This window comes from Aquila chrysaetos, chromosome 14 (assembly GCF_900496995.4).
Source record: "Aquila chrysaetos chrysaetos chromosome 14, bAquChr1.4, whole genome shotgun sequence".
NCBI classification, from domain to species: Eukaryota; Metazoa; Chordata; class Aves; order Accipitriformes; family Accipitridae; genus Aquila; species Aquila chrysaetos.
Genome location: NC_044017.1, coordinates 17,521,145 through 17,535,901, shown reverse-complemented (window position 1 = coordinate 17,535,901; position 14,757 = coordinate 17,521,145). Strand labels below are relative to the sequence as shown.

Sequence of the window (14,757 nt, the reverse complement as noted above, 5' to 3'; positions counted from 1 at the left end):
TAGAGGACGGTGAGAGAAAAGAGGTGCAAATGATGAAGCAAGACAAAGCAGCCCGAAGTACAAATGGCTGTGGAGTACATTGACTGGCCACTGAGTGTCACTATTGATTTGACTTGGAGTTAGAAGACAAAAATCTACATCTAAGTGCTTAATGGACTGAAGAAAACCAAATTTATTTTTAAACTCCATCTATACAGATGCAAGTATATCAGATTTTTTGGCATAAGGAAGAGACAGAAGTGAGGAAAAGAAAAGGAAGATCAAGAAAGCAGAGAAAGCAGTTTCCAAACAGGAGATGATGGGGACGTGTGACAGGAAAAGTCTGCAAGTTCTGAACTTCTCTGTTTGCAAGTTGAGAGGCGGAGAGGGGTTCGATAATAACATTTGCATGCACCTCACAAACTCTGAAACAGCATAAGAAGCTTCATAAGGCCCTGGAGAACATGAGCAACCTCTGAGAGCTCAAAACTCATTTAAAACTCTGGTTTGCTTTAGGAGAAGGACTGACTTACCTGTAGCGACATCATGTCTGGCCTGTACTGTTTACGGAACCCAAGGTCATACATGAGGAATTTCAGCATTTCAAAGGCCTGTTCTTCACTCATGTGTAGAAGCAGCACTCCAGCTACAAAGCTGATACCTTGACAATAACCCACTTCTTTGTCCAGCAAAGAGTATGCTTTCAGGAGATTAAAGAGTGATAGCTGTCCTGCTCCCAGGTGGGCAGAAAAGTAAGGATGCGTAGGGAATGTCCGTCCTGACATAAAGAGAGGGGAGTAGTTGATATTCAATTCTTCTCAAAAAAACCCATATCCATCTGACAACCAGCACTTCTCTCTTCCCATAGACCACTTCTCTTTGCTTTCACATGCAGGTTGACTTTAGTCAGATCAATCTGTATTTTACCACTGATTTTAGACTGTAGCCATTGAGCTCATTTAATATTCTCATCTGCATAGAACTTGCAGAAGTGACTGCTTGATTTCTTTTTTCAGACAGATGTAGAGGAGCATAAATACAAAGAGCATAACCTAAGAAATCATCTGCTTAGAGACACTAAGTGGCATAAACAGAATGTATCCTGACAACATAGCAAGCAGTGCTGATACAGCAGCATCTATCTCCAGCAACAGCTTCCACTAAGACTGGTGTGTTTTCACTCAAAGATCCACAAAACAAATCAGAAAAATCTCTCAGCTACAAACAGACATACCTAGATCTACAAGGATGGCATGCTGTTGAGCAGTCAGTTGTTTTAGAAGTTCTTTGTAAGAGACATCAGGAGGCTGCTGCTTGTTTGGCAGTCTGTGTCTGACTCGATGTTGCACAGCCAAAAACTGCCAAATTTCTCCCCGACGACTTTTTGGTACGCCTGCAGGTCAGTCAAAAAAACAAGAGGCATAAGCAGGGGCATACTTTTAGTGCTATAACACAAGAATTTGCTTCGTCATAATCTTGCCCCATTATCATCTTGGCCGAACCACTCTGGAGGATCCCTTACAGCCAGCTTCAGAAGTTGTCCACTCTGAAGTGTATTCACTCAGCAGGCACAGTTCAGTTACACTAACTAAACATTGACTACAAATTTATGGTAATTGCACTGAGCACTACATTGGGCGACTGACCTATAGACATCATTGGGCGACTGACCTATAGACATCACTTGATTTGCCACTTCTGAGCTGTTAGCCTCCAGCAGGAAAAGATGCACAACTACACACAGAATGCAGTCCAGACTGTTTAGAAAGGATGAACTAAATTCACAGGTGTAAAATATGGGGAAGTCCACCTCCTCTTCCCCTTCCTAAAGGGCTGCTCATGTCAGTCCATAGACTTGGATAAAGATGTACAGAAAATAAAAGGCTCAGTTAAAACCTAAAAAAGCATTAATGCTGCATTAAAGTGCAAAGGAAGGACACAGAACCACTCATACTGAAAGACATCATTTCTCTCACGTCAGCCAAGCCCCTGTGAAAGCATAAATTAAATTAAAATAGTACTTTTGAACTTTCACGTACATCCCCCTTTGATATCTGACTCTGTAAAACAACCTTTGAAAGTCAAAATAAATTGTCAACTCTGCTAATACTTTCCAAGCAAATAATTATTTAACAAGAATACAAGTTAGAAAAAGCATATCCTTGTTCCCAACTCTGAACAACAGTACAGCAGCAGAAGATAGGGCAACAAGGTAAGTCATTTGTTGGCAGTCTTCTGCAGGTCACTTAACAGGAACTGCCTTATTTCTACCACAATTTCCTTCGGTGGCAATTTAAATTTCCCTCCTGTACCACAGCCAGATTACACTGAAATGTTATTTTTTAGCATCTGTAACACAGACATGAGATTCTATGAAGGAGGACACAGAGGTGCAATCAGACTTTACATTCACATTATACTAACAAGGCCCTCTGGTTCCCCTTCCAGCCTATGGCTAGGCCACAGGAAGATCTACTTTAAGACAAAATCCCCAGCCTTTCACTCGAGGAAACAAAATACTAAAAGACCATATTCCAGACTACAAGATGTGGTTGTTCTGACTCTCTGAAGCTTGGTTGTGATTCCCCTAGGTTTTAGGCACAGTCTGCATTAGACATTACAGTCCTGCCTTCTCAGTAAAATCAGAGCATCTGAAACTCAGAGTCAATTGGATAGGAGCCAAAGACCAGAAATCAGAAGGTCAATGTTAGCTGCAGAAGCTCCAAGTCAATCTTTGATGTAATAATACAAGGGCATGAAACACTACTTTCAGGAGTGTGACTATACATGTTTCTGCATTGCTGACATTGTAAGCTGCAGACACAACAGAACCTATTTTCTCTTTGGCAGCAGGAGGTGGGTGCATTTGCAAAAAGAAGGCAATTTTTTCATGATTTTGTGCTACTGGAAAAAGTATATTGCTGGCAGATTTCCTTCTGTATCAAAAGGGAACAACAACAAAAAAAATCTTCAGATTTCATAGTTAAAAGCCATCCACCATAAATACCTTCTTTCAAAGTGGAATGAATATCTTCCATGTCACATCGGATTTTGGCTCTGCAGTTTAGTAACTTCTTATCCCAAACATTTATGACATCTTTCTGACATGTACCAACTTCATCATAGTCCAGTTTTACTTTTCTTGATTGAAGCTCATCTCTGCTTGCTAGAGCACAGAACAGAAAGGAAGAGCACACAGAAAACCAGAACATCAGAAAATGACAAGAGACATCAAATACGCAAAACTCATTCAAGTTCGATATATCTATATGATAATCTGACTAGGCATAAACGCACCTTCTACAATTCATCAGTTAATAGCTGAGATGGGGCCAGTCTTTTGTTATAAGATGCTGCAGGTAACATTTTAACTTCTATTACTGGGCCATGAACATTAGCAATTCATGAAGTACATGAAAACATTTTTTAAGGCTTGGGGCAAGAAGAAAAACCCACTCAACACAGTCAACTTCACCACATCTGCTGCTGCTTTCAACTGCAAAAACACCTTTGATCATTTTTCTCTTGTTTATATTGAACCTTACAATTGTTTTAGTGTGGAAAGTCCCAAACATATGAATGTTTATATCAGAGATTTAGGCAAGCAAGCTAGGCAAGTCTTCTAAACTGAAGTTGGTCACACTGGTTCCAGTTTTTACATGTCCCTTAAGAGAGTGATAAGAGCTCTTGGCACTGCTACCTGGCATCATCAGGCTGACTACAAGTAAACATAATGAACCAACATGAACCATATCCAGAAAGGTACATCTGTGCTGAAGCACAGAACTCACATTGCTGAAGACTTAGAAGGTTTGCTGCATAGGACCACCTGGCACAAAATATTTATTCCAGAGGACTCACTATTTCTGAAGTAAAGCTGCATTGTTACTCTGGAATTTCATGGAGGAGCACCTTTCATTTCCATTACTGAGACATTAACTATAGTTATTTTATTAAACATGATATGCATGCAGAAAAACACTCCAATTCCTCATACTACTGGTGTAAAAAACTGGAATCAAGACCTGAATGTGTCTTAATTTACAGAGATAGGTTTCATTATCATTGGACCGAATTGTACATTTCACAACACGACCTCTGAAAGCTGCAACTGCGTTTATTCCAAATTTGACTTGATCTGTGTGCAGTACTTGCACCGTGTGCAGTACTTGCTCCTTCCTCTTACAGCTGTACCCCCCACCCCACCATCATCTCTAGGTGAAAGCAAACTCTCAATCACGTTTTTATACAACCTGCAAAACAAGACAATCAGTTCCTTCGCCTAATCATCTCACTTTGGATACAGCCAATATTGGATGAATCTGTATGATCATTGCCTAGTCCACTCAAAAAATTTAGGTGATAAATTATTTCCAAAAGCTGTATGTCACACCTCTGAGACCATATCTATTCAAGACTACAGGGGGGGCTTGTAAAAACAACTATTATGCAAGGTGCAGTACACTTCCATAAAAATGAGAATGTGATCTCATCACAAGAATTTGCAGTCCAACTGGGGCAATTTTAAATGTTACCCTATTGCTGCATGGAATGCATCTGAGAATGCTCACTCTTGTAAGCGGTATGCGACAGATTCAAGACAACAGTAACATATTTCAGTGTGACAATGAACTCCAGGATTGAGTGCACAGGTTATCATTCACTGAACCGTACTTTGGCTCTGCAGTTAACCCTAGTGAAAGTCAGCAAGCTTGCTTGTTGATCATATTTGTCCTACCTACTATGCCACCTGTGGTTGCTTGCAACCATCCTTGGTAACATTTTTCCTAATCATCGCTAGGTGGCCTACTACTTTTCGTAGTTGTATTTCTCGGTGATCTACTGGAAAAAGCACCTTTTAGCTTCTCAGAAAAAAAAAATAAGCAAGTTTGTGCAATTCACAGAACTTACCTTCTATAAAACAAAGAGCTAACAGTATTCAAGTCTCCTCGACAGCAAAAGGAATAGGAAAAGAGGTTCTATTAATATTTTGTAAATAAAAATCAAGAAAACATTATCAGAAAACCACTAAAAACAACTCCACAGCAATTCCAGTCTTCAACCAGTCATATACAGCTGAATAAATTCACAGCTAGGAACCTGGCTTCAAAGTACAGAAATGGCTGCATTTCTGTTATTACATTTCCCATTCCCGAGATCTACATTTAATTGTAGGCTAGGATGCCAATCACTGCCCGAACCAGCACTTGTTTGGAATGTATCAGTTCTGCATATGTCCTGTCCGTAAAATGGCCCATGTTACAGCAGCCCACAGGAAGGAAGCCTAAAGATAGGCATTAAGACAGTTTATTTTTCACGCTTTGAAAATAAGAAGATGAATTCTAGCTAGCCAGAGCACCAGTGTCACTAGCAGTACTTATGAACCTGCACATAAGAATGGAGATATGCTGCTTGGAGCACAAAGTGAGATGTGGGCTGGCAGATGACGACCAGCTTGGAGTCTCCACTACTGGCACTCCTGTTTTCACCACAAATGATCAAGCAGGCAGAACTTATTTTCTACATATCCGTGACACAATGGAAATAACTTATAACTAGGTCTTAAGGAACTGGACTGATTTAACAGTTTTCAGTACGTCCACCCATGCAGGGTGGGTACAGAAAAGAGTTTGTCCCTCAGCAGCTCATACTACCAGAGGGAACAACATGAAGTTAGTCACTACAGAAGACATCCAGCTTCTCCACCGCACAACAGTAGACTGTTTGCTAAAACAATAAAGAAAGATTTTGGCTGAAGTTAAAACGGACTTCTCTGTAGATGTTTCCTATGAATCTAGGGGTTTCCACAGAAGTGTGTGTCAACAGGGAGATGAACGGTAGAGAAAATGCACAGAGAAATACACTACATGTGTAGGAAATATATTCAAGGATGTACACTTGTAGGGACATGGGAAGACTTCTGTCCTGCTGTTTTTCTTTCCTCTCCCTGCCTTCTCAGTAAGCACCACTAAAGGAGGGAAAAGAGTTAACTGACCTTAACAAGATCATTATGTTGTGTTTGAAGAATCACAGTACCATATAATGAGGTTATATGCCATACAGGAGAAGATGAGGGCAGCAATTGCAGAGAGGACATTTAAAATCTTCAACTTGCACCGAAAGCTATTAGTCTATTATACTGAAGAACTTCTATATGCTAGGATAGACATTGCATCCTATCTTTCATTTGTGTAACTCTTTATCAGTCATAATAAAGTATCTTAGCCAGAAGCTCAGGCAGCTAAGTCAGCATGGCCAACTGCAGATCTCTCAGTAACAGCACTCAATTTTCAATGTACAGTGCTCATCTACCAAAAAAAGAACTTTCTGACATACCTCAAGAGCCAGTTACTCAAAAACCATATTTGGATTTAAATATTTATAAATTACCACTGTGATGTGGTTAATGAAGGACAGAAAGCCTGGACAGAAATGCCACACACTGCAAAGGACTGAAACGAAATATAGAGGGTAAGCTTTACTGTACCTAAGTGTTCACATGGCATCTAGTTCTCCTGACTCCACTTCCCATTAGAATTCCTAGACTTACATCAGCTAGAACACAGACTGTAGCAACCCTTGTCTAACATGCACTAAAAAAGGAAAAAGTTATCACTTTCTTCTTTAAATAAAGTGACTCATTAAGAGTTGGCAGGTAGACGGAGAACCTGGTAGACTGTGAGATAGGACTGAGTGAACACTTTTTTTTCTAGCACTGTTAACCAAAAAGTTACAGAACCACATCTCTGAGGTGCCCAACACCAGTACAGTTTTCAGATTAGGGCAACAGAATTTGTAATAGTTTTTAGGGGTATTTTCTAAATAGCTAACCTTCCAGCTTCTGGTTTTCTTTTTCCATTCGAAGTAACAGAATTTGTTGATGGATGGCTTTTCTCCACAGACTTTGTAGTTCTTCTGAGTTTTTCCTCTCTCCAGTTTTATCTGGACCATCCTCATTTTGCAATACTAGAACAAAAGGGTCCTCCTCCAGGGGTGGAGCAAGAGGGGATAACGGTAACAATTCACTTCCATCATGACCATCTGCAAAGAATCAGAAAGCTATTACGGGAAACTCAGATTGTTTGACATATTACAAAAATCTAAGTCACAGCAGAACAAAAATAGCTGTCTTCCACATTTGACAGTGAGGTGCTGATTCCAAAGACAAAGAAAATGCAGTTCAACAGTAGAGAATTATTTTTAAATAAAGTGTTTTATTTAAATTAAAGTTATATTGAAATGAAATAAAGCTAAATAAAGGGTCACCCAGTATTTCAACCCTTTCCCCTGCTAGCTCCTTCTAGATTTACAAAGAGACATTTATCCATAAAGTCTCCTTTACAGCTGAGATTGTTCACTGCTGTGATTTACCACAGGCTCTATACTAAAAGCAACTTTTTCCATCTGCTAAGCTGCACTATAGGCAGTGCTACAGCACTTTATGGTCACTAAATATAGAGTTTGTCATTTACCTATGGCTGTGAATTCCACCAATGGGACTTTATCAACATAGCAGGATTTCAGATATTTCAGAGATTTCTACCTTAAATGACCTAAAGCCGTAAGAATTATTAACACACTCAACAGGTGCTATGTGCAGTACAAGGACAAGGCAGAAAATTTACGATTTTCTGCAAACACTGCTATTACGTAAGCAGGCTAGGGTAAAAATTTGCTAATTGTTAAAGGGGTTATCTTTGTCAGCAAGAGGCAGTTCTTCATTTCCTTGCTACCAGTGCAGCCACGGCAGATTGCAATTTATTTGATTTTGGTGACAGAATCCTCTGTTCAAAGCAACAAAGACCTAAAGGCAACTGAGCACAACTGATGTCTAGCAAGGTTCTAGCAAGAATATTGTATCAAGCTGACTCCCTCCTCCCTTTCATATTTTCACATGTTGCAGTTCACTATAGTAATAACTATTCAGTAACAACTGCTTGTTTATTTTCTTTAAAAGCACACACAGACCTGGATGCTGCATCTTGGAAGGAGATTTATTCATAGGTGAAGCTACCTGCAGGAATATTCTTCGCCGCCAGGAGATGCGGCGAGGTGTGAGCGTGGCCCCCACAGCATTTAGAGATTCACTGCTGCAGACAGTTGATGTTCTTTTCTTTCCCTCCCCATCACTGAAGGAAAGAAAAAAGCAGATGGGGTGATCAAAGTCAGTCATCTTTGGAGGAAAAAAAACCCAAACCCCACACTTTTATTAAGTCTGTCTAATGTACAGCCAAACCTGCAGGAGCATTTGCTGGGAAGCTTTAGAAGGGAAAGCGTGCTGTGTGTGAGCTTCACCTTGAATAGAAGTGCCCAATTGTTTTCTTGTAACACAGTGCTGTGAAGTTTGCACTATATACCACCAGGAAGAATTCATAGCATTCATACAGTGCTCAGCTGGAAGCTCAGAATAAAAGCCAAACTCTCTGAAAAGCTAAGAGAAAAAAACGTGGTAATATTTAGCCTCTAAAATAGACAGCAATGGGTTTTGTTTTGCCATACCTTAGTCTTACAGGGGCGATCTGATGCAATACCCCTAAAAGCACAGGTGTTGCTTTAGCAGACCACAACACTCCGTTTAGTGCCATTCTAAATGGCATGATGAGCTCACAGGTGAATATTTCATTGGAGGCAATGTTCTGGCCTTCTCATGCAACCTCCTTCCTATGCTTCAAGAAGTGGACGCTTCACTTGCACAAATGGGGCCAAATGTCCTCATGTTTCATTAGCATCTCCAGCTGAAGGAACAGAGCCTTTGCAAAGGGAGGGCAGGCTCAGCTCTTACCACAGTGACCTGAAAGGAGCTGATCTCCTCCCCAGTTGCCATGCAGAAATATATTTACACAGTAATTTTAATAGTAGCTTATGTTGCTGGAAGAGGCAAGGAGAGGATACAGGGAAGCTTTGCTGGGAGGTTATTTTAAAAGGGGACACCAAGCACACCTCTCTACTGACTACTGTCAGAGGAAAGGACATTTAGCTTTTGTAAGTACTTGAGCCACTTTCAGAAATATTTCAGCATTTTGCATTTGTGGTAGTAAAGTAAGTGCACAGATCTCATACAGCAATGGATACATTGATTATCTGCCACAAATCCTTCCATGCAATGCCAACAGCATGACACACAACTACAGGCTTCTTGGGACAACAGCTTCAAATACGAGGAGCTGTGTCTGCAGCTTCATCTTAATCACAGGGAAAACTGCTGTATCAACACAGCGGTAGCTACAGTCAGAAACCTTTGTCTTGTGAAGAATTTCCATGCTACAGAGCAAAGTCCCTAAAACGAGTTAGATGAAAGGAAAGCCCAGCACATTAAGTGTTCACCCCACATTTGGCTTGCACAAAAGGAGAGACCCGCAAGGGACGCAGACTATGAAGTTTCAGCTACACCAGTCTACCAGCTACACTATCTCAATCAGCACTTTTCATATCAAATACTCTGTGCTGAATGATAACCCACAGAGCTAGAATTGGCCTTTTTGGTGACCAAAGCTGTCCCTATGCTAATGATCTACAACAGCTCCCTGACATCTCTAAGCCTCAGTGAGCAAACTGGACTCACTATCATGAACAGGTATCAGACCCTGTTTCCACATCCTGGCAGAGAAATAATCATGTCTTCAAGTTCACCTACGCAGCATTAGGAACCACCCCTGCCCTCCTCTAAGAACAGTGCTATGGGCTGGGAGCCCTGGATAACAGATAGTCTGAATTATTCTCTACTTCCAATTCAGTTTCTGCAGTGCCTCAGTTCCCTATGCATCATACTGTGAGTAGGCGGTCTCAGTAGAGCCTCATGTTGCACTAACCAAAACAGCAACAGAACACCCTGTGACGACAATCTCTGGCTAACTCTTACACAGCCTTTAGTGATGGGGTAACTACTGCTTGTGCTAGCTAAACATAGACTACAAAACCAATTTTGAATCTAGAGGTGCTGTCTTCCAAAGGTATTTCAGTCCAACAACTCTTGAAATATGGTATTGAGTTTGGATATATTAATCATTATAACTCATGCTCCTATAAATAACTGTAACGAAACTACTTCTTCCTATTTCAGGTCTTACATATCACATGTTAGAACACAAAAACTGAGTCATTCCAGGTCTTACTAAATAGAAGCTACATAACAAGGGAATGAAAACTTCCTTTCTACTGCTATGTACAAAAATCTACATTCAGCTACCGTGTCCCTAACCGTGCAGACAGCACTAGGAATAGTGTTCCTTTTAGAGTAGTAAAATTTACAGGAAAGTCAGAATAAGGTGGCGGCTATTTTAGGGTATGAAACAAAGCCATTTATATCATCTGAGTCACAGAGTCTACAGTGGGATGGATTAGTCACATGTGCAACCTCGTGAAGTGTGCAAATCATACAGTTCTGAGGACCTGTATTTCTATTGTTAAACACTCCCTTCCAAAATTCCCCTGGCATTTTAAGCAACTAACATTAATCACCTCATCTTTCAAAGAGCTGTCTGCTGAGTGATTAGAGAAAAACTTTTGAAAGTCTTGTGCGTACACCTTGCCATATTCAATGGAAGGCAAGGGCACCTGTGAAAACACCAAGATTTAGGAAAAGGAGCAAAGAAAGTTTCCTTGTTTCAAGACAGACAGACAAGTCCTAGCTTAACATCAGATCTGAAGATGTGAAACAATACTCTACAGAGTAAAAGCAGGAAGAAGTTGGAGTAAAATGGTAGCGTCTCCTATCCTGTGATGAAACGGTTCAGAAGGCTGGTGCAAAAACCAGATGAGTTAACTCAATTACATATTCCCCACCTTTAAACAGGAGTTACACAATACTTATTCCCTAGACTGTACGATTTCTCATACCTAAACTTAACTGGCTGGCTTCACTCTTGGTCATATTTGCATGATTACTTCAGGTTTTAAGGTAGCCATGGATTTTAACAGCCAGGCAGGTAGGTGCTCTGCTCAGACAGGCCAGCAACGCCTCATACAGTTCCTCCAAACAGGGTGACCATAAAGAAAAAAAGTATATCTGACCATTAGCTATCAGCTCCCTGCAAACTGAAGAGGTTTATTAATGTGAGTGGAAAGACTAAGACCAAAAGCAACTCCAAAACAACAACTTCAATGGAGTTCAGTCATTACTACTGAAAAGCTAGGCAGAGTTTTCACAACCTCCCAACCTGGGGAAACAGAGACTTTCACAACTTTCCTGTCAGAGCACTGATATCAAACCTCAAACACTCACAGGAAAAATACTCAACTGAGCAAGATGAAATGCACCAGAGTCAATGTGCTGCAAATTAAGAGATGGCAGTATATAAAATCTTAATGAAGTACAGAAGAGCTATTTAAGAACTGAACTGCAAACTAGGACATGATTGCAAGAATTAATTTTTTTTTTTTTTTTTAACTTTACTCTTATTTATTTATTTTAAGAAAATGTCAACTAGATTACAGTACAGCTTCTACATCAGAGTATTTCAGCTTGGTAAAACAGACATATGAAAGGGCAAAGCCAAACAGTTCAATAGAGAAATTCCACAAAATGGAGTATTTGCAATTTATTTTATGTACTGTTCCTGTTTTAATCACTTAACATACCTCCCATGCAGCTCTGGAAAACGATAACAATGTAATACTCTATATTTAAGACAAATGCACTACATTTCAGTTTGAAGAATAATGGCTCTCCATAAGGCTATTTAGCTTATGCTCCTGACACAACACAGAAACCAAAATGCATTCATCAGCTTGTATGCAATAAAAAGTGAAAAGCTATAAATTCAATATAATGCCTCAAATATTTCAGTCTGTACTTTCACCCTTAAGCTGTTACAAGTGATAACCCAAGTACTCAAGAGTACAGAGTACCCATCATCTAAGCTTTTTATCTCACGTAACTGCAACTCAGTTTCACCCAAGCATCATCACATTCACTATTCTATCAGATAATGCATAGTATGAAGATGAGACAGCTAGTTTAGGGAAAAAAAAAAAGAAAAAAAGAAAAAAGAAGTAGAAACTCAAAAAACTTGTTCAGATTACAAACATGCTTATTGTTTTGTTTCAATTACCTAAATCTCTTGCCAAAAACTGTTCTTTAAAATGCCCCCAAAGACTGATATTCAAAAAACCACAAAGCTACCCCATTTCTTGTGAACTCTTTACACAATGCTTATCTGAGTTATTTTGCACTTGAGTCCATGCAAGCCAACTGACTCGAGAACGAATACTGTCGCTGCTCATGCCAAGGTTTGCATTTTTCCCCAGTTTGCTTTATTTCAACTTCTCTTGATTGCTCCAAGCAGCAATTGCATCAACTCGACCTGCTCTGCAATTTGGAGGCTGAAATGGTACAAAATCCCCCAGGTCACGTACAGACAGACAACTAATATTTCAGCTCCCAGGACTTAAGCTGGCAGAAGCCTATATGTAAGCCTAATACATGAAGTATTTTATTCCTCCCCTCTGGGAGGAAGAAAAACTAGTTCTGATCAGTTTACACCTCTCTCTTGGTTCTCACTCCTGTCATATATTTTTATTCTGAATAATTAGTTTCTGCCATTTTGTTTAAAGAACATTCTCAAGTATTTTACTTTCTTCATGAGAAATGAAGCTGTTTTAAAAAAGCAATCTGTTCAAATTCAAGTGGCGGTAAAGCACCTTAAATTATCCTTGCATAACACTGAAATGAACAGGGGCAGTGTGGGCTAATCAAACCTATGCTGAAGGTTGTCCCATTTTTTAAAGTGCTGCTTTTCTTTTTATATTAAAAAAACCAAACAGATTCTTCCAATAGCCTAGCTTTCAGGAGCAGCTGTTGAATAAAAGCCAGAAATTCCAGAAGTTACAGAAATGAAAGTTTAAGAGCAGATTATGCTCTCAAATTCCTGTTTGTTTACCTCTATGTTGGCAGGGTTATTTTTTTTAATCCTTTTATGTGCTTGTGTTCAATATTAAATGCTGCACAACACACTTGTCAAAAGTCAAGATTATGTGGACCACTTCCACCTCAGACTTCTCTCTAGACAAATGAATCGACAATGCAGTAAAAACATTCTGAAGGCACCTATTAATACTGTGTTGATGCCCAATTTCACTATACTGTTCATTCCTTAAAGCAAAAAACGTATCACTGTTTTCTCTCTTCCACATAAAGCATCACAGTAGTAATCATTAGAACTCAACCCAAAAAGCTCAGCCTCCCCACAAACGTCAAGAAAAAAAAGATATATCTTTCACCATAGTGAACTTATCTGGAGAATAATTTTTTTTTTCTCCTGGCTTTAGGTTATCTCCAACACAGCCAATTAAATCCTAGCAAGTCAACTGAGACTCCCTTTTTAACGGAGGTCAAGACACAAAATTTTAAGGCATGATTCATGCTTTCTAAATGAAGATGTTCCCAGTGACAGGCACAACTGGCTGTATTAGTGTTCATGAAGGAAGGCAGATAAATAGGCAGGATCAGTTCTGTAAATGTCAGAATATTAGAGACAATCACATTAGGATGAGAGCAACTGTGCTGCAGAAACACCAACTTCTTTCCATTGATTAGATGAGATGAAGATACCTACAATCAGGTGAGAACCACTGTACCCAGCATCTCCAACACCCTAGTATCAGTTTCTGAGTTTGTGACCATATGCCAAATGTCACGTAAGCATGGATCAGAATCATCTTCTATACAGCAGCCAATACATAAAGACACATAGATAATATGCAGAGTTGCTTTTTATATGTAACACCCAGCTCCCCAGCTGACCCTGGCTTGGTGTTACTTGCATAGGCCCATCTAACTGCTACAAATCAAACATCTTTCTAAAATGAATTCCGACTAAAACTGGCTCCACTTCTGCACATCGAAGATCACCAGAACACCAAGAAAAGCTGCCTGCTGCATCATGTGTAATTTCAAAGCTACATGATATGAGAAGTCAGACTATAACAATTTTTCTTCAGTGCAATGTGGCTAGGATACACTTCATGAACGCATAGTAACCATGGTTATTCTTAGAGAGGAAAATGCACTGAAGATTTAATTAGGGTTCCTAACAGTTAAACAGCTTATAGTCTTCAGATTGTAAGGGACTGCCACACCACGCTCAATTCCAGCCAACATACACTCACACAAGAACGGTAAGAACACCTCACATTGAGCCTATTGGGATAGAATATGGTCCTCTCTGTGGAAAAATAGCCAAAGGAAAAAAAAGAAACAAACAACAAACCAAGCCACAAGAAAAAGCACACTGTAAAAAATTTGAACTTCCTCTCATTCACAAATTTGATGATTTGATGGCACAACACACACTTGCAAGCTAAAGCAGGAAAAGTTTAGAGTTTCAGCCATCATCAGTTGGACAACATATTTCATTCTCCATTAGCAAGTTCAAGTGACAGCTGGATTACCTCAGTCACTCTTATCACATCAGCATTATTCATGCAGCACTTCTGATTGTATTTGTTGTATTCACATCATGAACCCAACTAGACGCCAACGCTACAGTCTTGCTACTGCAGTTTCCTTACCATGACAGTTCCGGCTCAGTTGCTCCCAGCAAGACCTATAGCTAATGAGATCCCATCTTCAAGAGAGTTTTCACACAAATTCAAGACTAAATGGTATCAGAAACCTGTATACTACAAAACCTAAGTAGAAACAAGGTTGTCTTCTGGGAATTACTGCTAATTTGAAGATCTCCCCACCTTACATTTCAAAACTCCATTATAATGAAAAGCAGTATCTTGAATAATGTGCATAACCAATTCCAGAAAGAGTAATATCTCAGAAATTTCAGC

General features: G+C 39.7%; 1 protein-coding gene across 5 annotated transcripts in view; it reads right to left on the bottom strand.

Moving 5' to 3' along the window:
- Nucleotides 1-14,757, bottom strand: part of TBC1D4 (TBC1 domain family member 4) — a 112,549-nt gene that overhangs the window by 11,645 nt on the left and 86,147 nt on the right. For 3 of the 5 annotated variants that reach the window (XM_030036377.2, XM_030036379.2, XM_041128648.1), the window contains 6 exons: nucleotides 7,948-8,108; nucleotides 6,811-7,020; nucleotides 4,891-4,893; nucleotides 2,987-3,145; nucleotides 1,214-1,372; nucleotides 513-757 (listed from right to left, as the gene is read on the bottom strand). In XM_030036377.2, coding sequence (XP_029892237.1) covers nucleotides 513-757; nucleotides 1,214-1,372; nucleotides 2,987-3,145; nucleotides 4,891-4,893; nucleotides 6,811-7,020; nucleotides 7,948-8,108 — 937 coding nt within the window. The remainder of the gene's footprint in view (nucleotides 1-512; nucleotides 758-1,213; nucleotides 1,373-2,986; nucleotides 3,146-4,890; nucleotides 4,894-6,810; nucleotides 7,021-7,947; nucleotides 8,109-14,757) is intronic. The other 2 variants (XM_030036378.2, XM_030036380.2) reach the window with 1 other exon arrangement.